The sequence below is a fragment of the Hypanus sabinus genome, chromosome 5 (genome assembly GCF_030144855.1).
Source record: "Hypanus sabinus isolate sHypSab1 chromosome 5, sHypSab1.hap1, whole genome shotgun sequence".
In the NCBI taxonomy this organism is placed as follows: Eukaryota; Metazoa; Chordata; class Chondrichthyes; order Myliobatiformes; family Dasyatidae; genus Hypanus; species Hypanus sabinus.
The window spans coordinates 155,887,935-155,915,261 of NC_082710.1; the positions used below are offsets into that span (position 1 = coordinate 155,887,935).

The 27,327-nt window shown below is 42.1% G+C and overlaps 1 protein-coding gene across 1 annotated transcript in view; it reads left to right on the forward strand.

Annotated features, from left to right (window-relative positions):
- The window catches only part of LOC132393798 (uncharacterized), a 67,054-nt gene that overhangs the window by 10,501 nt on the left and 29,226 nt on the right, over nt 1-27,327 (forward strand). The window contains exons 3-4 of the mRNA XM_059969193.1: nt 2,496-2,753; nt 21,074-21,190. Coding sequence (XP_059825176.1) covers nt 2,496-2,753; nt 21,074-21,190 — 375 coding nt within the window. The remainder of the gene's footprint in view (nt 1-2,495; nt 2,754-21,073; nt 21,191-27,327) is intronic.

Here is a 27,327-nt window from a genome sequence, read left to right on the forward strand (position 1 = left end):
CAAGAAGGCAGCATCTACACTTTCTGAGGAGATTGAGGCGTGCAAGGCTCTCTGTCTCCATCCGAAGAACTTTGTATAGGAGTACCGTCGACTGTTCAGTCTGGCTGCATCATTTTCTGGTATGGAAACTGCAAGGCATCAGACTGCAAGACCTTACTGAGGATAGGAAATACCACTATGAGGATCATCGCAGACTCCCTCTCCCCTACTTGTGACTTCTGGGAGCGTTGCAGACCGGGCACCCAAATTATTGTTGAGAACCCTACTGCCCATCACACAATCTCTTTGACCCACTATCATCAGCAAAGAGTTAGAGGTGTATCAGGACTAGGATGGCTAGATAGGATAACAGGTTCTTTCCTCAGGCTGTGAGATTAACCCTAACTCTAGTTTTGGCAAACGGGGTAAGAAATTAAAAGTTGTGAATTTTTACACACCTACGATGCAGCCCATGCTGGTTCCCTGGGAAATTTCACTCTGCGGGCTGTCACTGAATTTATGCAAGAAAGCGATATCAGATTTCTGGACATGCAAAACAAACCCAGCAGGAGTATGGATAAAACAACAGTGTTTAAAATAACAATTCAGACACCATTGTATTGACCGGCAAAAGAGCTTCAAAGGCCAAACATCTGATCCCTCCTATAAAATTTTCTGTGCCATTTCTCTCCAACCTTTCGGGATTGACTGGGTATTTAAAGCAGAAAATACTTCTGAAGACGGGGAATTAATTTCTTCACCAAAAATTTGTCACTAGTGGGTAGAAATCCCCTGTCCTTCATTGGAACCTGGTAGTATCTCACCTGCTTGCAGGCTTTGCAGGTTTTCAGGAGTACCCATAAGTGAGGTTTATTATTAAAATGTTGGGTTTAATCACACAGTCATTGAGAGGATTGTCATGGTAACAGTCTCTCCTTTCCCCAGTCATTATTCCTGTGGATTGAGGAGCCCATGGACTGAGGACTTCAAACTGAAAAATAGCCTTGACTGCCATTCCATAAAAGGAGTTTATCAATACACTGACTGGTGTCTCGTCTCTCTGCCTGCTAGTAATGCTGTGTGTTGGCAGCAGCAAATTTCGAGCAGTGCATTCACAAACTTAGAAACAACGTTTGAACTGGTATCATTTGCCTTTTGTGGAAGAAAATTTCAAATATCCTTTGTGAAGGAAAAGTGTTCAAATTACATGCCTAAAGCACTGGTTCCAATTTCAAACTGTCTTACCATCTGATGTTTTTTTCGGTTGATTCTGTTGATCCGCAATCATACTGTAAAATGCATTTATTTGTTCATAACTCGACCAATGAGGGCTAATTTGGAAAGATGGATGAAATATTATAAACAAGAGAAAATCTGCAGATGCTGGAAATCTAAGCAACACACAAAAAATGCTGGAGGAACTCAGCAGACCAGGTAGATCCATGGGGAAAAAAAGCACAGTCGAGGTTTCGGCCCGAAAAACTTCGCAGGATTGAAGAGAAAAAGAAGCTGAGGAGTAGATTTGAAAGGTAGGGGGGAGGGGAGAGAGAAACATCAGACGATAGGTGAAGCAAAGAGCTGGGAAGTTGATTGGTGACAGAGACAGAAGGTCATGGAAGAAAAAGCAGGAAGGAGCACCAGACGGAGGTGATGGGTGGGAAGGAGATGAGGTGAGAAAGGGAAAAAGGGAGGGTTGGGGAGCATTACCGGAAGTTTGAGAAATCAATGTTCATGCCATCAGGTTGGAGGCTATCCAAGCGGAATATAAAGTGTTGTTCCTCCAACCTAAGTGAAGGTTCATTGGAATAGGAATGGGAAGTGCAATTAAAATGGATGGCCACTGGGAGATCCCGCCTGTTCTGGTGGCTGGAGCATACGTGCTCGGTGAAGCGGTCTGCCAATCTACGTTGGGTCTCAGCGAAATACAGAAGGCCACACCGGCAGCACCGGACACAATGTATGATCCCAACAGACACACAGTTGAAGTGTTGCCTCACCTGGAAGGTCTGTTTAGGGCCCTGAGTGGTCGTGAGAGAGGAGGCATAGGGGCTGGTGTGGCTCTTGTTCTGCTTGCAAGGCTAAGTGGGGAGGCGATCAGTGGGGAGGGACGAATGGACAAGGGAATTGCATAGGGAGCGATCACTGTGGAAAGCAGAAAGTTGGGGGGGAGAGGAAGATGTGCTTGGTGGTGGGATCCTGTTGGAGATGGTGGAAGTTTCAGAGAATTATGTGCTTGACGCAGAGGCTGTTGGGGTGGTAGGTGAGGACAAGAGGAACCCTATCCCTGGTAGGGTGGTAGGAGGATGGGGTAAGAGCAGTCATGTGTGAAATGGAAGAGATACAGCGTTGATGGTGGAGGAACGGAAACCGATTTCTTTGAAAAAGGAGGACATCACCATTCTAGAATGAAAAGCCTCATCTTGAGGCCAGATGTGGTGGAGATGGAGTACTTGAGAGAAGGAGATGGTGTTTTATATGAAATATAATAGTGTATTAATCAGTATTTTTCCTTTTAGATAAGTTGTCGAAAACTTTGATAAGGAGCTACAGTGCCCCTGGTTACACCATCCAACTCACCTGTGAGGTTAAAGGAGATTCTCTTAAATATAAATGGGAGAGAAACGGAGGGGAAATCTCTCAGCGTCACTGGCTAATTAACGAAAACAGAAGCCTCATCATCTTGACTGACTTGACAGGTGAATGTGGAACGTACACCTGTGTTGCATCCAACCCTGTCAGCTCTGCCCAGGCAAATTACACCTTAAATCCCCCAGGTAAGCTTAATTTATAGACAATATCATGAAGGTATATGTCATGACCTTTGTGGACTTTGGAATGCGGACTGTTATTATTCAAACAGTAGCATAAATTGCCAATAGCACAGGGATTGCGCGAGATGATGCCCAATTCAATTGCTTAGGGCAATTCGATTATTTTTACAACATGAGCAACACACACAAAGTCCTGGAGCAACTGAGGAGCTCAGACTATATGAAGGAAATGAACTGGAAAGGAAGGAGGCAGACCCAGAATATAAATACGGGGGAGGGGAAGGGGAAGGATGATGAGCTGGCAGGATATATGAGAAGAGGGTTGAAAGGGAATGATGTGTGTTATGAAACAGCAGCAACAGAGATGAATTTGAGTTGAGCTTTCATAAAATAAACAAAGACATTTATTAACCTCTACTCAGATCAACATGGAACAGTAAATGAACGATTAACAAATGGATGTTAACAGCATTATGTGTCTATAGTTATCAAATAGTCGAACTTAAAGACAATTCTTAACAGATCTTATTTAAGCCCAGTCTTAAGGTGGTAATTTAATAAGTCCAAATTATTCCTGAAATATTCAAGAGGAGAGGCTGCTCAAATCAGCTTTCTTTTTTTTTGTAATTTATTTTTTTATTGAAGTTCATAGAATAGTACAGCACATTACAGGGCCTTTGGCCCACTATGTTGTGCCGACCCTCAAACCCTGCCCCCCCATATAACCCCCCAGCTTAAACTCTTCCATATACCTGTCTAGTAGTCTCTTAAACTTCACTAGTGTATCTGCCTCCACCATTGACTCAGGCAGTGCATTCTATGCACCAACCACTCTCTGAGTGAAAAATCTTCCTCTAATATCCCCCTTGAACTTCCCTCCCCTTACCTTAAAGCCATGTCCTCTTGTACTGAGCAGTGGTGCCCTGGGGAAGAGGCGCTAGCTGTCTGCTCTGTCTATTCCTCTTAATATCTTGTACACCTCTATCATGTCTCCTCTCATCCTCCTTCTCTCCAAAGAGTAAAGCCCTAGCTCCCTTAATCTCTGATCATAATCCATACTTCTAAACCAGGCAGCATCCTGGTAAATCTCCTCTGTACCCTTTCCAATGCTTCCACATCCTTCCTAGACTGAGGCGACCAGAACTGGACACAGTACTCCAAGTGTGGCCTAACCAGAGTTTCATACAGCTGCATCATTACATCACGACTCTTAAATGCTATCCCTCGACTTATGAAAGCTAACACCCCATAAGCTTTCTTAACTACCCTATCTACCTGTGAGGCAACTTTCAGGGACCTGTGGACATGTACCCCCAGGTTCCTCTGCTCCTGCACACTACCAAGTATCCTCCCATTTACTTTGTACTTTATATCAAACAAAGATTTCCATAAGATGTATTTCAGACATTGTACATATATATCATATAATCATATATATCACAAAATCTCCACAAGGTATTTATCTGGTGTATACACTTATAGAAAAGAGTGGAAAAAAACAAGCAAAAGAAAAGAACTATGTACAAGTAGGGAGTGATCTTTTTTTTACAACAGATTCATTGACTTGTGAGAATAAAATCAGGCCTATGAGGCATTATGTAGTTAAGCCATTTTTCCCAGTATGAATCAAATTGTTCCAGCTTATGATTAACAGATGCTGTTATCTTCTCCATTTTGTAAATGCCCATTGTAATTTCCATCCATGTATTTAAAGTTGGGCTCCCTTGTGATAACTATTTCCTAGTAAGAGTCTTTTTACCAGCCACTATCAGTATATTCATTAAATATTTATCTCTTTTCAACCATTCTTGAGGTATATAACCAAAATATATGGTCTTGCTCTCCAGGGGTATTTCACATTTAAAGATGTCTTGTAGGTCATTGTGTATCCCCCTACAATAGTTTTTGATAACAGGGCAGTCCCAAAAAATATGATAATGATTTGCATTTTGATTTCCACAATTTCTCCAGCAAACAGGGAGGTTACTATCATAATGGGATTTCTGAGAGGGTGTAATAAAATATCTTATCAAGTTTTTTCCATCCAAACTCCCTCCATTTCTGTGAATTGGTACACTTCCATTGATATCTCCATATTGTTGTCCATTCTTCCTCAGATATAATTATCCCTCCTTCCTTCTCCCATTTTGTTTTAATGTATGAAGTCGAATGTGTTTTAAGATTTGACAACCCCTTATACATGCTTGAAATGATTCGACTAGCATTTTCTGAATTATATGCTTTTCTAAAGAGCTCTATCAAGCATGTATTTGCCATGGTTACATTTTTAAGAATCTTATTAACATATTGTCACATCTGTAAATACCAATAAAAATCTTGTTTTTTTAATAAGTGTTTCTCTTTAAGCATTTCAAAACTGAACAGTGTTCCTTCTTTCATTATGTTGCAAAGAACTCTTATTCCTTTAGCTGCTCAGTCCTTAAATCTAGCATCCAATTTATTTGGTGTAAAATCAGAGTCATATGCACACCATTTAAGAATTGCAATATCTCCCTCTAGATTATATTCTTTTATAGTAGTTTTCCATATTTTAAGAATCAATTTCACCCATGGGTTATCAATAGTATTTATGTACCTTTGCAGGTTATTATCAGCCAAAATTGCTTGTTTGGGGATGGGAAGTACCCGCTCCTCAATGTTTTTCCATTGAGCGTCATGTGATGGGTTGCACCAACATATCACAGCTCTCAACTGTGCTGCAAAATAATAATCTCTCAGAGAATGCAAACCCCATCCCCCCTTTTCCTTTGCTAATTGCAAAGTTTTGAGCAAACTCTAGGCCTTTTACCCTGCCAAATATACCTTGATAACATCTTGTTCCATTCATTGAATTGATTTTGATTAATCTCTATCGGTAGGGTCTGAAAGAGATATAACAGTCTGGGCAGTATATTCATTTTAATAGACTCGAACTGAGATTGAAAAAAGGAATCAGGTTCCATCTTGCCACATCTTCCTTAATTTTTTATATAAAGGCTGATAATTACATTCTGATAATTTTGCCAAATCTTTTGGCATAATGATGCCCAAATATTTGAAAGACTCTGTGTGCCATGCCCAGGAGTATCAACTTGCAATTTATCTTGGTGGGCTATAGTAATATGAAAGTAATTGGGTTTTATCTGTGTTGATCTTGTATCCTGATAATTGATCATATTGTTCAAAGGATTGCATCAATTTAGGTAAAGAGTATATCGGTTGCCCTAGATAGATCAAAATGTCATTCCCATAACAAGCCAATTTATGCTCTGTCCCTTTAATAGCAATTCCCCTGATATCTTCGTTTTGTCTGATGTATTGAGCTAATGGTTCCAGATATAACGTGAAGAGTAGTGGTGACCATGCCCAAACCTGTCTCATGCCCCTTTCTAGGGTAAGACTATTTGATAAATACCCATTGATTTTAATCCTAGCAGTTGGATTGCCCTTTAGTGTCTGTATAGTTTTAATAATTGTGTCTTGGAAACAAAATCTATGTAAAACTCTGTAAAGAAAATTCCAATTGACTGAATCAAATGCCTTTTCAGCATCCACGCTTATCACTATTGTTTCGCTTTTACTTTTTTTTTGTATATGATCCATAATGTGAAGTGTCCTTTGTATAATGTCTTGAGTCTCGTGTTGTCATATAAAACCTGTCTGATCATTACGTATTAGTATGGGTAGAAACTCCTGTAATCGTTTGGCCATGATGGGGGTAAATAACCTATAATCTACATTAAGAATGGATATTGGTCTAAATGACCCGCATTCCATTATATACTTGCCTTCTTTCGGTATAGCTGAGATTATCGCTTCCTTCCAACTGCGTGGCATTTGTGCCTTTTTTAGAACCCAGTTCAGTTTGGGGAGTAAAACAGGAATTAACTCGTTTTTAAATTCTTTGTACCACTCTGCCATATACCCATCTGATCCTGGTGACTTGCTTAATTTAAGCCTACTAATTGCAGCTTTTAATTCAACTTCAGTTATGTCAGCAGTCATCCTTCTATTTTGTTCTTCACTTAAAGTGGGTAACTCTAGAGAATTCAAGAAGGTGTCAATCTGGGCTTTGCTTCCCCCTGGAACGTTGAAATATAGTGTTTTGTAAAACACTTCAAAAACTTCCTGAATTTCACAGCTTATTTTTTTATCATTTTTGTTCTTGGGTCCCCAATTTTATGAATTGTATTTTCGGCTACCTTTTTTTTTTAGTTTCCACGCCAGTATTTTCATAGATTTCAATCCACTTTCATAATGTCTCTGTTTCAGAAACATTAAGTTTTTCCTGATTCCTTGCATAGCTGAATTATTTATTTCATTCCTAATTCTTTTAATTTCCCCTAATGTATCCTGTGCCAAATTCAATTTGTGTTTTTTCTTTAGTTCAGCCTATTTTGTAATTCCTCTAATGTTTCATTCCTTATTTTTTTCTTATATGAAGATATCGCCATAATTTTCCCTCTTAAGACTGCCTTCAGAGTATCCCATAAAATGGGAGGTGAAACCTCTCCATTATCATTAATTTCTAAGTAGAGACCAATTTCTTTTTTTTTAATTTGTTCCTTAAAATACGGATCATTGAGTAGACTTGAATTTAATTTCCAAATAGTATTCTTTGATTGTAGGTCAAAATCAACAGATAAATATATAGGTGCATGGTCACTTACATGTATTGTCCCAATTCCACAGGTGCTTATTTTGTCTTTTTCTTTTCCAAATATTATGAAATAGTCTATTCTTGTATATACAGAATGTGGAGGAGAATAATGAGTGTAATCCCTTCTGTCAGGGAAAAGGTCCCTCCATATATCAATTAAACCAACATCCTCAAAAAGTGTACTAACTTTCTTAAGTAAAGATTTTGTTTCATATGTTTTTCTATTGGAAGAGTCTAAGTTTGGTTGTAATTGTAAATTTAAGTCTCTCCCACATATCAGGAGATCTTCTGTTTCTGTTACCATAATATCAGTAATTTTCTGAAAGAAACTAGTATCACCTCCCGGGGGTGTTGTATATATTCAATAGAGTAACTGAACTGCCGTCTATATTCCCCCTTACCAGTATATATCTGCCTTCTTTATCTCCCATTTTGAATATTTTTTCAAAATTTAGCTTACTTGAGATAAGAATTGCAACTCCTCTCCTATGTCCTAATTCATATGAGGAGAAAAACAGATTAGTGAAGCCCATTCTCATTAGTTTTTTATGCTCATTATCACATAAATGATTTTCCTGTAAATATACTACATGGGCCTGTTCTTTTTTCATTTTGGATAAAATTCTCTTACATTTGATTGGATTTAATAGCCCATTGACATTAAAAGAAATGAATTTTACCTTGTCCTTAGCCATCTGTATTTATCTGTCAATGTATCACTGAAATTAGAATAAAACTTAATCGATCTACTCCCTGAACAAATAAGAAGCAAGAAACTCAAATAATAACAAAAATGGCAACAAACGTGTGATTCCAAGGCTGAGGTCTCTAGTAGATGACCCTGCGTTGAGCTAGAGGAAATGTCTAGCTGTGGGGGATAACCCCTCCTACTTGTGAGTTGAGGGCCCCCATTGCAGTATTCATAAGAGTCAGTGAACAAATCCATTACACAGAAATGATTTCCCTGTGTACTCCTTCTATATATATATGCATACATACACACGCACACATATACACACACACGCACACACACACACAAATATATATTCTCATTTTGGTGGGGAAAAACGAGTAAGTGAGCAAATAAAGAATAAAAACTAAGTAATATAAAAGCCAAATTATAGTAAGTATTTCTCGAGATAGGTATATCACCATGTACTTTTGCTTCTGTTTAGCTTCTCAACATTTTTAAAGCTAGCCAAACCTTATGGCTCTTCTGATGGGGGTGAGGACTGTCTTTGGGAAACTACCGGTCTCATCCTGATATACTTCTCTCGGCCTCCTCCTGTCTCCAGCCTTCTCGTTTCTCACACTATTTCCCATGCCGAGCAGGACAATTCCTCAGCTTTCCTTCGTTTTGGTCATGCTGACGGGCAACCCTCTGGCCTTCATGTCTGTAGTCGCCTCTTCCACTGTCTGGTACAACTGCGTCCCATTATCATAAAACACTCAAAATTTAGCAGGGTACGGAGTTTGAAATCTAATCTTATTTTGCTTTAATACTTGCTTTACTTCGGAGTATTCTTTGCATTTTTGGAGGACTGCGGGGGGGGGAGGGTAATCTTGGTCGAAATATATAATTTTATCCTCTAAAAACTCTCTCTTCTTACCCCAGGCCCTTTGTAGAATCTCCACCTTGGTGCTGTATCGAAGGAATTTAATTATTATTAAGTGTGGCTTTCTATCCTGGGTAGGTTTTGGAACGAATGCCGGGGGAAGATCCAACACGTCCCGCAGTAACTTCCTGACAAACTCTGTCATAGACGAGCCCTCCGCTCCTTTGGGAATGTTGTAGATTCTGATATTTTTCTGCCGTGATCTTCCCTCCAGGTCAAGCAGTTTACCTGTATGATTTTTATTGTCTAGCTCAGTATCCGTTCCACATTTTGAACGTGCTCTTCCACTTTCTCCATGTGAGTCTCTGCCACCGCTGTTTTTTGATTAACGCTGGCGAGCTCTGCCTTAATATCATGGAGCTGCTGCTGTATATCTTTCTGGACCGTCATTATTTCTTTCCAGATTTCGAAGAAATTTGCCGCTTCACCTGAACGAGGACTGGAATCCGCATCGCTAGCACGCGGTTGGGTAGGAGAGCCACCTGCTGAACTCCTCTCGGCCACAGGCTCCGCAGTGTCAATTTTAATTTCCATTCTTTTTCCCCATTCTTTCCCCTCTTTTCTGTTCAAATATTTTTCGAAAAAATATTAAATTTGACAGGTTAATGAGGCTTAATACGCGTTTTTCCGGATGAGCTGGTGACTTAAGCTGCCATTCTCGACGATGATGTCACCGGAAAACCATCAGCTTTCAAACCGTCCTCGAAGTAAAGACGTCACTGCTGACACAGCTCCAAGCCAAAATGCCATATCCAAAGTTACGACACAGAATACGATTTCTCAAAGTAACTGACCTTTCGACAAATGATCATCACATAACACACAAACTGTGTTAATAATTTATACACTGTGGCCCCTGCCCATCCCCCACATGATTCATCTATTGTCGGCCCCCAACTAACATATACTCCACTATCCGCTCCTACCCCTCCTCACAGACACCACCCTGCTCTCGTGACTACACCTCTCCCCCACCTGAAAGCACCACGGTGGGCTAGACCTGAGGAGGGCTAAGGCACCGGTGACCCCTGTTTCCATCCAAGGGGTCAGTGTGGACATGGTGGAGGATTACAAATACCTGGGGATACGAATTGACAATAAACTGGACTGGTCAAAGAACAAAGGCTGTCTACAAGAAGGGTCAGAGCTGTCTCTATTTCCTGAGGAGACTGAGGTCCTTTAACACCTGCTGGGCGATGCTGAGGATGTTCTACGAGTCTGTGGTGGCCAGTGCTATTACGTTTCCTGTTGTGTGCTGGGGCAGCAGGCTGAGCGTAGCAGACACCAACAGAATCAGCAAACTCATTCGTAAAGCCAGTGATGTTGTTGCGGTGGAACTGGACTCTCTGACAGTGGTGTCTGAAAAGAGGATGTTGTCCAAGTTGCATGCCATCTTGGACAATGTCTCCCATCCATTCCATAATGTACTGGTTAGGCACAGGAGTACATTCAGCCCGAGACTCATTCCACCGTGATGTAACACTGAGCATCATAGGAAATCATTCCTGCCTGTGGCCATCAAACTTTACAACTCCTCCCTTGGAGTGTCAGACACCCTGAGCCAATAGGCTGGTCCTGGACTTATTTCCACTTGGCATAATTGACTTATTATTATTTAATTATTTATGGTTTTATATTGCTATATTTCTACACTATTCTTGGTTGGTGCGGCTGTAACGAAACCCAATTTCCCTCGGGATCAATAAAGTATATCTGTCTGCCTGTCTGCCTCATGTGGCGGTATTCTCACCTCTGAATTCCAGATTGTGGGTTCTGGTCTCATTCTAATATCTTAATCAGAATCAGATCCAGGTTTAATATCACTGGCATATGTCATAAAATTTGTTGTTGTGCAGCAGCAGTACATTGGAATACATAAAAAATACAACCAGTAATTATATAATTAAATAAGTGCAAAAGAGAGCAAAGTAGACAAAAATAACGATTTAGTGTACCTGGTTTCATTGTCCATTGAAAAGTTCTATGGTTGTTGTCAAAAAGTGGTCAGTAAAACATTGCGTGTGTGTCTTCATGCTCCTGTACAACCTCCTTGATAGTCACAATCAGAAGAAAACATGTCCTGGGTGATGGGGGTTCTTATTGCTGGATACCACATCTTGAGGCTTTGCCATCTGAAGTTATCCACCATGCTGGGGATGCAAGTGCCAATGTGGAGCTGGCTCGTGTGTAACTTTCTGCAGCTGTCTATGATCCAGTGCCATGCCCCCTCCATGCCAAACGGTGATGCAATTGGTTGGAGAGCTCCCTACAGTACATCTGTAGAAATCTATGAGTGTCTTTGGTGACATACTAAAGGCTGATTTATTCTTTTGCACCAAATGAATGCTGTAAGTATGGTGTAGCTGCGTAACCTATGCTGTACCTTATGCCCTACCTTATACCATAGCCTGACGCACACCTCTCCAAAAATGTAACTACATGTTGCAGCAACACAGTCCGCAACAACTATGATTGGTCCACTTGGTAGCATTGCATTTCCTCCTGTCTATAGGCATACTGTGCATACGCTGATGCAAAATAAATGGTTGGAGACGATGAACCAAATCGTCAAATCTGAAAATCTGCCAACATCTGAAAATATTTGAAATGCATTTGCTCGTCCATGTCTCTCGGTGGCTGGACAAGCACAGAAAATTCACCCTCTTTCTGCCTCAATCTGTTCAATAGTCTTACATACCATCTCCTCCAACGTCTTCTCTATTTTCTGCATTGCAGTAATTTCAATAAAAGCAATATTTGTTCAACATTGATTAGCAAAAACTGCAACATGATGCGCTCAGTTCCCATTGTCTGAAGTACACGAAGAAACTCTACACAGTGGCAGAGAAACCCCAACCGCCAACTAGCGTTTTGGCAGTGAATTGCAGAGCAAAGCAGAAACACGAACACACAGGTAGAAATGCTCACAACAGCGCAGGCCACTTATGAATGCTTTGGTGTAGGCTACTACGCAGAAGTAATGTCAGCCCTTAGTCTCTGCAAACTCCTAATGAAATACAGCCACCGTTGTGCCCTGTTTGTAATTGCGTCAATGTGTTGGGCCTGGTATAGATGTTCAGAAATGTTGCACCCAGGAACTTAAAACTGCTCACCCTTTTCACTGTTGATCCCTTGATGAGGACTGATATGTGTACCCTCAATTTCCCCTCCCTGAAGCCCACAATCATTTCTTTGGAATTACTGACATTGAAGAAACTTCTGATTGACATCTGTCACATTGAGGGCTAATATGGGAGTAGAATCGAGCAAGCTTATCTTTAGACATGTGGGCTCTATGTACCACCTTAAATTGAATTAAAACATGTTTAGCACATATAGAAGAAGAGTTAACCATTTGTAAAATTTTTTCCCATTTTTCTGTTGATATAGTATATTGAAGCTCTTTTTCCCATTCTAATTTAATTCTACCTGACATTTCTGGTTGTATCTTCATGATCATATTATAAATAAGAGCCACTAAACCCTTCTGGCAAGGGCTCAAATTAAAAATTATATCCAAAAAATCCTTCGGGGTTGAATTGGGAAAGGATGGTAAAACTTTATATAAAAAGTTTCTGATTTGTAAATATCTAAAAAAAAATAAGTTTTTGGTAATTTAAATTTGTTAGCAAGTTGATCAAAAGACATCAAACTACCTTCAAAAAAAAATCACGAAAACATATTATACCTTTCCTTTTCCATACACTAAAGGCTTGATCTATTAAGGAGGGTTTAAAAAAAAAGTTAAATAAGATAGGGCTATCAAGAACAAAATTTCTCAAAGTGAAAAACTTACGAAATTGAAACCAAATTCGTAATGTGTGTTTGACAATAGGGTTAGATATCTGTTTATTAAACTTGACTAAATCAACAGGAAGAGAAGATCCAAGAATGGAAAATAAAGAGTATCCTCGTGCATCATTACCCACATGTTTTGGTCATGTCCCACCTTACATAACTATTGGAAGGATATATTTGCTATCATTTCCTCGGTTTGGAATATTGATTTACAACCTCATTTTATTACGGCAATTTTTGGTATACCAATTGAGGATGATAGTCAATTTTCCCCTTCAATTAGACGAACGATCGCCTTTGCAACTTTAATGGCGAGAAGGTCTATATTACAAAATTGGAAAGAAGTAAACCTTCCTACCACGTTTCAATGGTTCTCTCAAACTATTTCCTGTCTGAGCTTAGAAAAAATTAGAAGTACTATCTTTGATCCATCAATTAAATTTGAAGGAACTTGGGGACCGTTTATTCGTCATTTTCATATGAGTTAGTTTGATCCCTTCTGGATCTTTTCTCTTTTTATCCTTGTTCTGGTATGGAGTTCCGGAGTTTTTGACACTATCATGTTTATATAAACTATTATTGTTGCCCATGTTAGTTTAGGTTTTTTGTTTTATTTTAATATATATCTTTTCTTGTATTTTTTTCTTTTCTCTCTTTTTGTGATTATCCTTTTTCATATACAATATAGGTTTGATTGTTTATTTTATGATGTTCTTTGTTGATATCTTAATAAGATATTCATATATTATTATTAATTTAACTTCAAGCCTAGTGTATTTATAACCTATTCAATATTATGTTATGTTATATTTTTGTTTTTTTTGTATATGAAATTTAATAAAAAGATTGAAAAAGGAAGAAAGGAATCACTGACATTGACCGCAGGGTTGTTGTGACGACACCACTCAGCTAGCTGATCTATCTTGCTTCTGTACTCCTCCTCATCGCCATTTGAAATTCTGCCAACAATATTTATGTCATCAGCAAATTTATAGATGGTGTTTGACCTATGCCTCGCCATACATTTATGTGTGTAGACAGACTAGACCATTGCTTCCGATCTATCCTGACTGTTGAGGAAGTCATGGATCCAGTTGCAAAGGGAGGTACAGAGGCCCAAGTTTGGAGCTTGTTGATTGGTACTGAGGGCATGATGGTGTTAAACTGAGTTGTAATCAATAAACAGCAGCCTAACAAAGGTACTACTGTTGTCCAGGTGATTCACGGCTGAGTGGAGTGCCAGTGAGATTGCATCCACTGTAGATATATGTTGGTAATAGGCAAACTGCAGTGGTACAGCTCCTTGCTTAGGCAGGAGTTGATTCTCATCATGACCAACCTCTCCAAGCACTTCATCACAGTAGATATGAGTACTTCTTGGCAATGGTTGTTGAGACAGCTCACGCAGCTTATTTTGGGCACCCGTGTAATGGTTGCCCTTTTGAAGCAGCAGGGAATCTCCTACAGCAGCAGTGAGAGATTGACAATGTTCTTTAATATCAAGCCAAGCCAAGTCAACTTTTATTGTCATTTCGACCATAATTGCTGGTACTGTGCATAGTAAAAATGAGGCAACATTTTTCAGGACCATGGTTTACATGACACAGTACAAAAAACTAGACTGAACTACATAATAAAAAAAAACAACACAGAGAAAGCTACACTAGACTACAGATGTACACAGAACTGCATAAATTGTACAAAAACCGTGCAGGCAATACAGTAAATAATAAACAGGACAATAGGGCAAGGTGTCAGTCCAGGCTTCGGGTATTGAGGAGTCTGATAGCTTGGGGGAAGAAACTGTTACATAGTCTGGTAGTGAGAACCCGAATGCTTCAAAGACTTTTCACAGACGGCAGGAGGGAGAAGAGATTGTATGTGGTCCTTCATAATGCTGTTTCCTTTGCGGATTCAGGGTGTAGTGTAAATGTCTGTGATGGCAGGAAGAGAGACCCCGATGATCTTCTCAGCTGACCTCACTACCTTGTGATCTTGTGATCCAAGATGGTGCAATTTCTGAACCAGGCAGTGATGCAGCTGCTCAGGATGCTCTCAATACAACCCCTGTAGAATGTGATGAAGATGGGGGGTGGGAGATGGACTTTCCTCAGCCTTCACAAAAAGTAGAGGTGCTGCTGGGCTTTCTTTGCTATGGAGCTGGTGTTGAGGGACCAGGTGAGATTCTCTGCCAGGTGAACACCAAGAAATTGGGTGCTCTTTACGATCTCTACCGAGGAGCCATTGATTTCAGCGGGGAGTGGTCGCTCTGTGCCCTCCTGAAGTCAACAACCATCTCTTTTGTTTTGTTCACATTAAAAGACAGGTTGTTGGCTCTGCACCAGTCTGTTAGCCACTGCACCTCCTCTCTGTAAGATGACTCGTCGTTCTTGCTGATGAGACCCACCACAGTCGTGTCATCGGCAAACTTGACGATATAGTTCGAGCTGTGTGTTGCAGCACAGTCGTGGGTCAGCAGAGTGAACAGCAGTGGACTGAGCACACAGCCCTGGGGAGCCCCCGAGCTCAGTGTGATGGTGTTGGAGATGCTGCCTCTGATCCAGACTGACTGAGGTCTCCCAGTCAGGAAGTCTAGGATCCAGTTGCAGAGGGAGGTGTTCAGGCCAAGTAGGCTCGGCTTTACAATCAGTTTTTGAGGGATAATTGTGTTGAATGCTGAACTGAAGTCTATGAACAGCATCCAAACGTATGTGTCTTTTTTTGTTCATCTGGGTTAGGGCCAGGTGGAGGGTGGTGGCAATGGCGTCATCTGTTGAGCAGTTGGGGCGGTATGCAAATTGCAGGGGGTCCAGTGAGGGGGCAGCAGGGTCTTCATATGCCTCATGACGAGCCTCTCGAAACACTTCATGATGATGGATGTAAGTGCAATGGGACGGTAGTCTTTTAGGCAGGACACTGAAGACTTCTTCGGCACAGGGACGATAGTGGCAGCTTTGAAGCATGTTGGAACAGTGGCGCTGCTCAGGGAGATGTTGAAGATGTCAGTGAGAACATCTGCTAGCTGGTCTGCACATCCTCTGAGCACTCTACCAGGGATAATGTCTGGTCCAGCAGCCTTCCGTGGGTTGACCCTGCACAGGGTTCTTGTCACGTCGGCCACGGAGAGACACAGCACCTGGTCATTTGCAGGAGGGGTGGACTTCCTCGCCGACACATCATTTTCCACCTCAAACCGGGCGTAGAAGTTATTCAGCACACTTGGGAGGGAGGCATCACTTGCACAATCAGTTGATGATGTCTTGTAATTGGTGATGTCCTGGATGCCCTTCCACATGCGCCGCGTGTCGCTGCTGCCCTGGAAGTAACTGTGCATTAGCTGGGCATGTGCACGCTTTGCCCCTCTGATGGCTCGCGACAGTTTGGCCCTTGCTGTTGTTAAAGCTGCCTTGTCGCCTGCTCTGAAAGCAGAGTTGTGGGAACTCAGCAGCTCATGCACCTCTGCGGTCATCCATGGCTTCTGGTTGGCACGTATAGTGATGGTCTTGGACAGAGTAACATCATCAATGCACTTGCTGATGTAGCTGGTCACTGATGCTGTGTACTCCTCTCAGCTGGTAGAGTTGCCATCAGTTACAGCCTCCCTGAATATGTGCCAGTCAGTGTGCTCAAAGCAGTCTTGAAGAGCAGAGATGGCTCCTGCTGGCCAGGATTTCACCTGCTTCTGAACTGGTCTGGAGCGCCTGACGAGCGGTCTGTATGCTAGGATTAGCATAACAGAGATGTGGTCTGAGTATCTGAGGTGGGGTGGGGCTCTACCCGGTACACGTTGGGGATATTTGCGTAAACCAGGTCCAACACGTTCTCCCCCTCATTGCAAAGTCTACTTACTGATGGAATTTGGAGAGCACTGACTTAAGGTTCACATGGTTAAAATCATCGGCGACAATAAACAGATCATCATGGTGTGTGTTCTTCAGTTCGCTAATAGCCCCGTACAGTTCACAGAGCGCCTCCTTAGCATTAGTGCTGGGGGAATGTAGACACCAAATATAAGGACAGAGGTGAATTCCTGTAGCAAATAAAATGGTCTGCATCAAACTGCCACAAACTCCACTAGCGATGAGCAGTGTCTGGAAACCAACAGAGAGTTCTTACACCGTTCCGTATAAGAACTCTATGCTGGTTTCCATTACACACACCACCACCGCAAGCCTTACCGGCGATAGCTGCATCTCTGTCTGAATGAAACAAAGCTAGCCCATCTAGCTGGATGGCAGCGTCCGAAATCCCATCAGTGAGCCACGTCTCTGTGAAGACAAACTCTGTACTCCCGCCGAGTATTATGTTGGAGTTGGATGTAGTCCATTTTATTGTCCAGGGAGCCGCCATTGGAGAGCAGAATGGATGGGAGAGCCGGCTGGTTAGGTTTAGCCTGGCTTCGGAGCCCTGCCCGTTTGCCTCACTGCTGCTTCTTCGCACATCACTTTCGACGTCTCCATCTCCGGCTCCCAGCATCAGGCAAGTCCGAGGAACGTAGGCCTGTTCCTCTTAGCAAGCCAACGTCGCGTAATTCAGCCAGCAGATCTCTGTGAAGGTTTGTTTTTCGGCGATTTCTGTATTGTAGTAGTATCTGGCGATGGTAGATAGCCACTCTGTTATCCATGTGCCCTAATCAAAAATAGTGTATCAAACTTAAAATACAAAATTAAATTAAAAAAATACCAGTCTGAAAGGCCGCTGCTGCCGTGCCATGCCGCCTCATGGGATCCTACCATCTGGTTTTCAGATCCTGACATTCTGCAAAGGCTTGCCCTCATGAAAGATGTTCTGACGTTAGGCTCAGATAAATTATAGGGTCACCAGCTGCTGTAGGGACCCACACAGATCTAGTTTTATTCTCTCTTTCAAAGTCTTCATGAAAAGTGTTTAACTCATCTGGAGTGAAGCATCAGAGACATTCGTAAGACCATAAGACATCGGAGCAGAATTAGGCCATTTGGCCCATTGAGTCTGCTCCCCAATTCATTCATGGCTGATCTTATTTTCTCCTCGTCAGCCCCATTCCCCAGCATTCTCCCCGTAACATTTGATGACCTGTCTAATCAAGAACCTGTCAAATTCTGCCTTAAGAACACCCAAGGATCAGGCCTCCACAGCTACATGTGGTATTAAATTTCACAAATTGACCACCTTCTGGCTAAAGAAATTGCTCGGCATCTCGGTTTTAAATGGATGCCCCTCTATCCTAAGGTTGTGCCTCCTTGTCCTGGACTTCCTCACCATGGGAAACAATCTTCCCTCATCTACTCTGTTTAGGCCTTTCAACATTTGAAAGGTTTCAATGGGATCCTGCCTCATCCTTCTAAATTCCAGTGAGTACAGACACAGAGCCAATAAACGTTCCTTGTATGATAATCTTTTCATTCACAGAATCCTCTGTATGAGCCTTCTCTGATCCCCTCCCCCCAATGCCAGTACATCTCTTCCCACATCTTTTCTTATTTGAGGAACCCAAAACTGTTCACAAAATCCAAGGCAAGGCCTCTTCAGTGCTCCACAAAGCCTCAGTATCACACCCTGTTGCTGTACACGAGACCACTTGAAATGGATGCTAAAAATGCATTTCCCTCACCACCGACTCTACCTGCATGTTAACTTTTAGGGTTTATGCATAAGGCTTCCAAGTCCCTTCGCATCTCAGATTTTTGGATTTTCTTGCTATTTAGAAAATAGTCTGCACATTTATTTCTTCTACCAAAATGAACAACCATGCATTTTCCAATGTTGTATTTCATTTGCCACTTTCTTGCCCATACTCCTAATCTGTCTTAAGTCCTTCTGCATCCTACCTGTTTCCTCAACACTACCTGCCCCTCCACCAATCTTCGTATCAGCTGCAAACTTGGCAACAAAGCCATCTTTTCTATCATCTAAATCATTGATGCACAGCATAAAAAGAAGTGGTCCCAACACTGAAACCTCGGGAAAACCACTAGTCACTGGCTGCCAACCACAAAAGACATGATGTTGGGTTTCACCCTGTAGGAAGTAATGGCCTACAAATACTGCAAGGTAAGCACGTAATCCCAGAAGTGCTTTCTGGGCCATGGCCCTGTTTTGGGTGTAGTACTTCTTTCAGTAGAGAAAGAGAGGATCAATGTAACCTGCAGAGAGTTGTAAAGTTAACCAGTTCCACCGTGTGCACTAACCTCTGTAGTAGTCAGGACCTCTTCATGGAGCGATGCCTCAAAAAGACAGTGTCCATCATTAAGTAGTCCTATCACCCAGGTCATTCCTTGTTTTCATTGCATCCATCAGGAAGGAGATATAGAAGCCTGATGGCACATAAATATACATACTGCAATTCAGTTTTTTAATCCTATTATATATATTGCATTGTACTGCCGTCACTAAGTCAACAAATTTCACAATGTTTGCTGGTGATACTGTTACGAACCCTGTAACTGGGTCACTTGCCAGCAAAGATAGAGAGGTCTGTTGAAGTCTGATGGTACTATTTTTAACAGTATTTATTAGTAAAAATACACAAAAATAATATCAATGCAAACATACATATAATATACGTCGTCAATACTAAATCTAGAAGTGCGGGTATAATAATAATCAATAAGAAATAGCTCTAGCGTTGTCTAGGGGATAAATGTATTGTCCGATGGAAATATAAAAGTCACTCAGTTCATTCAGGCTGCAGCCTTTTGTTGGAGAGAGAGAGATTTTTAGAAACTTGCCGGCTTTCCTTTTGATGATTTCGATCCTTCGGGAGTCCCGTTGGGGTGGCCGTTCACTTCTGGCCTCTCCTTTAGCTAAAGCTGTTCTTCCGTGGTAAGGCTGCCAATTCCCAAGCAAGGGAAAAGTACGCACGCGAGCCCCCCACCGACTGTCGCTATTAAATGCTGTCATGGGATTTCTAGCATTTCTCCTAGTGCGTCTAAAGGGGTTGTTCCCCAGACCCTCTTTTATCCTCACTCACGGGGTCTCAGATGTCAATCAGGTTGGGATGATGCAATCCCTCAACCAGCCCCCTCTGGTCATCCCCTGAGGTCTTCAATGAATAGTACAGTACTCAATACACAATTCCGTCTCCAAGAGACAATAGCCGTTATCGATGGTTCCGTCTTGCTGAGGCCAGGACACATTCCAAACCCTGTGTATTCTGGACATCTCTCTCTCATTTCCTGGGTCCCAGTCCCGAATTAATAGTGATCTTGCGATTCTCAAAAAGGAGGTGGGCGACTTTGTACCCTTCGGCCCTTCAGAGTTGTGGCACATTTGCAACAATGCTAAACCTGATTGTGACTGAGTTCACTCTTGTGCTCTAGAATATTTATCTCTCAACCAGTATTAACATTAGATTTTCTGTTTCCGCAGATTAAATCTTCCTCTTACAAATTGCAACGATGAAATCATATAAGGCATTACATTCTCTAAGAATACACTGGATAGAACAAGGTTTTGTTTTATAACTACACATAAATTCACCAAGATTGGCAATGAGTTGAATGACCAACTAAAGTAATACAGGCATCACTGAATACACAACCTTCACCATGCATTCTTGGAGGTATGATAACTCAGTTGCAGTAATGCAGTGGACAAGAACCTTCAATCATTTTGGATTTGAAGCAACATCAACCCTAACTTGATCTCAATTTCCTGACAGACAGGTATACCAAATGGCCTGTATTGAAATTTGGGAGTACTAATAGTCATTTTCTCTAATCCCTTTTTAAATTGTGTGATTAGATAGGCTTGGACTCTTTTCACTGGCAAAAAGGAGGCTATCAGGTGGGTGATCTTAATAGAAATTTAAAAGCAATCAGGAGGAACATAGGAAAGATGATTGTCACAGTCTTTTTCCCTAGGTAGGGGAGACTAAAGCTAGAGGTCATAAGTTTAAGGTGAGAAGGGAAAGACTTATGGGGAGCTGTGGGAAAGGTGTTTCACACTTGAGGGGGGTGGGTATATGGATCAAGCTGTCAGATAAAACAGTAGAGGCAATTACAAAATTTAAAATACATTCAAAGGGGTATGTGTATAGAAAAGGTTATGAACAGGGGTTCAGGATCTTTATACACCATGGACTAATAGAATTTGGTAAGGAACCAGGTTCGGAATCCCTGCTTCAGATGGATATGGGCTAAAGGCAGGTAACTGGGACCATCTCCGAAAGATACTTTGGTTGACATGGACAAGTTGGTTTAAAGCACCTGTTTTTGTTGTTTATAACTCTCTGACTCTATTCTATTATGTGAATATTTCAATAACAGGTGTTTCTGGTGAAGACTCTATAATTATTATTGCATCAATCACAGGACTGGTATCATCTTTGGTATCTCACAGTGGATTCTTGCTTCTGTCATGGTTGGAGAAGAAATCAAACCGAGGTAATGTATGTGTCAAATGTTGAATAGGTTGGGAGACTTCAATATCCATCACCGAGTTTTGCTGGGTATCACCTCAATAAATCAACCAGCTAGTCAGAAAGATGTCACTGTCTGAATGGGTCTGAGGCATGGGAGGGATAAACTGAATTGGCTTTGTCCTTCCTAATCCACCTGTAGTGGAATCTTCTGCCGACAATAGCGTTAGTGGAAGTGAGTGCCTCACAGGAATTGTGAAGGCAAGTCTTTGCACCTTCCATCATGTTGTGTTTCTCTGCAAGCATGCTGAACAGGATTGACTTGCAGTAGAACAGATTTAGCAGCTTTAAAACTAGGCAGCTGTGAAACATGGAGGATCATTTTCATTGGCAGAAATTCATGTGTGTACAGCATGGTGTTAGTAGCCTTTCTGGAGTGCAGGTCATCAATAGTTGAGATGTTATGTGTCTCATATAATTTCTGTACCCAGTATAATCATCTCCTTCTTGATCTCATGTGAAGTGGATCAAATTGATTGGAGAATAGCCTCTGTAATGTCAGGGATCTCACAATGAGACTGAGATGAATCTTCTGGCTTGCACTTTCTCTCTTTTAAGAACATATCGTTCTGTTCCCGGCATGCCATATAGTTGCAACACCAACATCTACTCAACCTTGTTGAAAGTTGGACAGAAGACAAAAAAGCCAGACAACTTCAATCCAACTAATTCATGCTGAAACAGCCCAATTGGAATCAACAGCAAAGTGACTGAATCTGTCATTAAAAGTGCTATTAAATACCTTTTCACCAATAACTTATTCACTGATACTCAGACAAGGGACGGGCAATAAATTGTCAGCTGTACTGAAATACAATAAGACAAATACATTCAAAATATTTTACCTCAGAAACAAGATAAAATCTGCAGATGCTGGATATCCAAGTAACACACACAAAATGCTGGAGGAACTCTGCAGGCCAGGCAGCATCTATGGGAAAGTGTACAGTCGCTGATTGGGCCGAGTCGCTTCATCAGGAATGGAGGAGAAAAGAGGGGAAGTCAGAGTAAGAAAGTGGGGGGGGGGGGTGTGGAGGAAAGAACACGAGTGGTAAATGAAACCAGGAGTGGGAGGAGTGGTGAAGCAAAGAGTTAGGACTGGTGAAAGAGAGAAAGGGCTGGAGAAAGGTGAATGTGATAGAAGAGGACAGAAGGCCATGGAAGAAAGGGAAGGAAGAGGAGCACCAGGGGGAGGTGATGGGCCAGTAAGGAGATGCATGAGAGAGGGAATGGGAATGATAAGGTAGGGGGGCATTACCGGGTGTTTGAGAAATTGATGTTCATGCCATCAGGTTGGAGGCTACTCGGATGGAACATAAGGTGTTGCTCCTCCAACCTGAGTGCGGCCTCATCACGGCGGTAGCGAAGACCGTGGAATGACATGTCAGAATGGGAAGTAGAACTAACATGATTAGCCACTGGGAGATCCCACTTTTTCTGGCAGATGGAGCATGGGTGCTCAGTGAAATGGGCTCCCAATCTACGTTGGGTGTCACTGATTTACAGGAGGCCACACTGGGAGAACTGGATACAGTAGATGACCCCAGCAGTCTCACAGATGAAGTGTCACCTCACCTGAAAGGAATGTTGGGGGCTCTGAATTGTAGTGAGGGAAGAGGTATAGCGGCAGGTATGGTATTTGTTCCACTTGCAATGTAAGTGCCAGCAGGGGAGATCAGTGGGGAGGAGTGAATTCTCACAGCTATCTGGAATATACTTCCCACTCTATTAGTTGTACAAATGCCATCCCTTTTCTCTCAATTCCTCCATCTTCACTGCATCTGCTCTCAGGATGAGGCTTTTATTTCAAGTCAATTCAGTTTACTTCAATTCAATTCAAGTTTAATTGTCAGTTATATATGAATACATCCACATACAGCACAGACAAAATATCAAACATGTAATAAGAGTCCTGACACACACCACCTCTCCTCTCACCCCACCCCCACAACATGATGGTCAGTTCTTGCACATACATCAACAAATCCATATGGAATAACACTGAAAATACAACAATGCAGAATATGCATGTGTGAGACTTGTTGCATCTAGTGGCATGATCTCGGGGGTGGCTCCCACTCCCTGACCGATCTTTAGCGCTCTTGCTTAGGTGGATGCTGCGTGTTGTGTCCCTTGTGTAAAGTCAGTACCCCGAAATAACATTCAGTCCACAATGTACGGTTAAATGATTAAGATTTTATATTTAAGTCTGGGGTTGGCAGAGAAACAAAGGAAAAGGAAAACAAATAAAAGGTGCCATTAATCTCATAACCATGTCCAGTGCACAAACGTTGGAGCTCACGGATTCCCTTTTGCTGATCCTCCTTTGCTAGTCAGCCCCTGGGCTCCCGCCCCAAGCTCAGGCCCAGTGGGTCCAGCAACCATCTCCTCAAGCCACGTCTTCTCTCTATATCCTCCTCACGCCTTCTCTCCCAAGCCCGTGCAAGCTAACAGCTTTCACACAGACAGAAAGAATAACATCTATCCCAATTGATTAGCAAATGAATACAAGTCCCGTTATCAATAATTATAACCCAAACATGCTGCTGTAGAGAACCACTGTCTCAGCAGTTAACAGTACAGAGAAGCCATTTTATTCACCTTAGCAGGACCCTAAAAGAAGGAACCCTTACACGCTCCCTCCCATCAAGTTTATTCATGTCCTTATGACTTCTAAATAACTCGTCAACCCTTCCTGCAGACACAAAAACCCAATCCAGGTATAAACAGTGACATTGCTCCCCAAACAGAAGACCTGACACTACACTACAAGTTCCCCAGGCACTACATAGGCCAACCTATCTGGGAGTTTCCTAATCCTATGAGATCTCCGTACCCCCTTGCTTAAACCCTTCAGGCTCAGACACTACTGGAGATACCTCAGGTCTGCTTGCCAAATCCTCTTTCAATTTCTCACTCATGCCCCCACTGCAACTTGGAACCTCCTGTCCTGTGTCCAGGCACCCCTGTCCTTCAGCATCCTGCAGTATCCCAGGTCTCCCACAGCTTCTCCCCCCCCTCACCAGATTCAGTGGGAGAAGTGCCAGGAGACTCTTCATCCAACAAGGGGAAGTTAACGAAAGGCAGCATGTACCACACCTCCATCTCATCATCCATCAAATCCATATTCTTCCCCTTTACTTCAATTTGTAGCTGCCAGTTAGTTCTCTCCATGCTGGAGCACTTGGCCTGGACTGCTCCTGCAGCCTCTTCAGCCTCCTGTAATCGAGATGACAGCTTCTTCTTGAACTCCTCCAACTCTCGCCACAGTCTCAGAAGTTCTGACTCACGCTTCTTGGCCATCTGAATCTGGGACGCAGTTACTCCACCAGCTTCTTCCACCCCGGCCTGAAAAACAGCAGTTAAAGATTATTCAGCCTCCAGTTTAGTGTTCACTGAACTTTTCTCCAGTCTGTGCTGGGAATTCTGTCTCTCCATCCTCACTTCAAACTTGATCCCGCAGACAGTCACTCACGAGCTACGACAGACAGACATACTTTATTGATCCCAAGGGAAATTGGGTTTCGTTACAGCCGCACCAACCAAGAATAGCATAGAAATATAGCAACCATAAATAAGAATGTTAATCAGTGGAAATAAGTCCAGGACCAGCCTATTGGCACAGGGAGTCTGACACTCTAAGGGAGGAGTTGTAAAGTTTGATGGCCACAGGTAGGAATGACTTCCTATGATGCTCTGTGTTACATCTCGGTGGAATGAGTCTCTGGCTGAAAGTACTCCTGTGCCTAACCAGTACATTATGGAGTGGCTGGGAGTCATTGTCCAAGATGGCATGCAACTTGGACAGCATCCTCTTTACAGACACCACTGTCAGAGAGTGCAGTTCCACCCCCACAACATCACTGGCCTTACGAATGAGTTTGTTGATTCTGTTGGTGTCTGCTACCCTCAGCCTGCTGCCCCAGCACACAACAGCAAACATGATAGCACTGGCCACCACAGCCTCGTAGAACTTCCTCAGCATCATCCGGCAGATGTTAAAGGACCTCAGTCTCCTCAGGAAATAGAGACGGCTCTGACCTTTCTTGTAGACAGCCTGTGTTCTTTGACCAGTCCAGTTTATTGTCAATTTGTATCCCCAGGTATATGTAATCCTTCAACATGTCCACACTGACCCCTTAGATGGAAACAGGGGTCACCGGTGCCTTAGCCCTCCTCAGGTCCACCATCAGCTCCTTAGTCTTTTTCACATTAAGCTGCAGATGATTCTGCTCTCACCATGTGACAAAGTTTCCCACCGTAGCCCTGTACTCAGCCTCATCTCCCTTGCTGATGCATCTAACCATGGCAGAGTCATCAAAAAAACTTCTGAAGATGGCAAAACTCTGTTGTAGTTGAAGTCCGAGGTGTAGATGGTGAAGAGAAAGGGAGACAGGACAGTCCCCTGTGGAGCCCCAGTGCTGCTGACCACTCTGTCTGACACACAGTGTTGCAAGCGCACGTACTGCGGTCTGCCAGTCAGGTAATCAATAATCCATGACACCAGGGAAGCATCCACCTGCATCACTGTCAGCTTCTCACCCAGCAGAGCAGGGCAGATGGTATTGAACACACTGGAGAAGTTAAAAAACATGACCCTCACAGTGCTCGCCGGCTTGTCCAAGTGGGCATAGACACAGTTCAGCAGGTAGACGATGGCATCCTCAACTCCTAGTCGGGGCTGAAAGGCAAACTGGAAGGGGTCTAAGTGTGGCCTAACCATAGACCTTCGCCAAACCTGGCGGGTGTCCAGAGAAAGCTTTAACTCTTTAGTTCTCAGCTGCTCTTGCTACAACCTCACTTCATATTACTCTGAGGCAGATCCAAATACTAGGAGATCATCCAAATACACCAAGCTCTAAACAATTCCACATACCCATGCTGGAAAGTTGCAAGAGCTCCGGAAATGCCCTGCGGCATCTTTTAGTACTGGAAAAATCCCAGGGGACTTACAACGGCCATCTTTTCCTTGTCGGCCTCAATCATCGGGATCTGGCAACATCGGCCCCTCAGATGCAGCACGTTAAACCACTTCACACCGCTCAGACAGACCAGCGTGTCTTTGACCCTTGGGAAGGCATACTGGTCAGGTACAGTGTGCCTGTTCAGGGTCCTGTGTCCTCCACTTTTACAGGGGCCAGTCACAGCAACCGCTCTCTCACTGAGGTGTCTTCAGCAGTCAAAGCCCGCCCCCTTGTGGCATGTTGGAGCATCCACTAAGATGGTCTCTATTTTACTTAAATTTTTATACTTATTTCAAGCGCTACCAATTTTTATTTCTAAATCCTTTTTTGATATTGTTGACTCTAAAATTTCTTCATACATATGGCAGAATAAAAATCCTAGGTTAATTAAAAATATTTACAGAAGTCTAAAAAGGATCGTGGTTTGGCATTGCAGAATCTAAGATTTTATTACTGGGCAATTAATATTTGATATTTAATATTTTGAACACAGGACTTGGATGTATTTCAAAGTCCACAAAGGGTAAACCTTGAATGTAAATCCGTACAAGGGTTTTCATTGGTTTCTATTTTAGGGACCTCGCTTCCCTTTGTTCTTTCTAAATTGAGTAAACAAATGGTTAATCCAATAGTTAAATATACACTATGAATATGGTTTCAATTTTGTAAATTTTTTGGCTTAAATAAATTTGTTCTATCAAGTCCTATTATATCTAATTTCTTTTTTTCAACTCTCTGATATGGATCAAGCCTTTTTGGTATGGAAAAAGAAGGGTATAATATGTTTTCGTGACTTATTCTTAGATAACTGCTTCATGTCTTTTGAACAGTTCTCTAATAAATATAATCTGTCTGGGTCCCAGTTTTTCTTAGATACTTACAAATCAGAAACTTTTTGAATATTAGGTTACATACTTTTCTGAATTCATATCCAACTGATATCACGGAAAAAAAATTAGGTTTAAACCCTTATCAGAAGGATGTAATAGCAACTATTTAAGATATGATTATGAAAATACAGACAAGTATATCAGATAAAATCAAGAATAAATGTGTAAAGGAACTTCAACTTTCCTTATCTACAGAGAAATGGGAGAAAATTCTTCAATTAGTTAACTCCTCCTCTAAATGTGCTAAA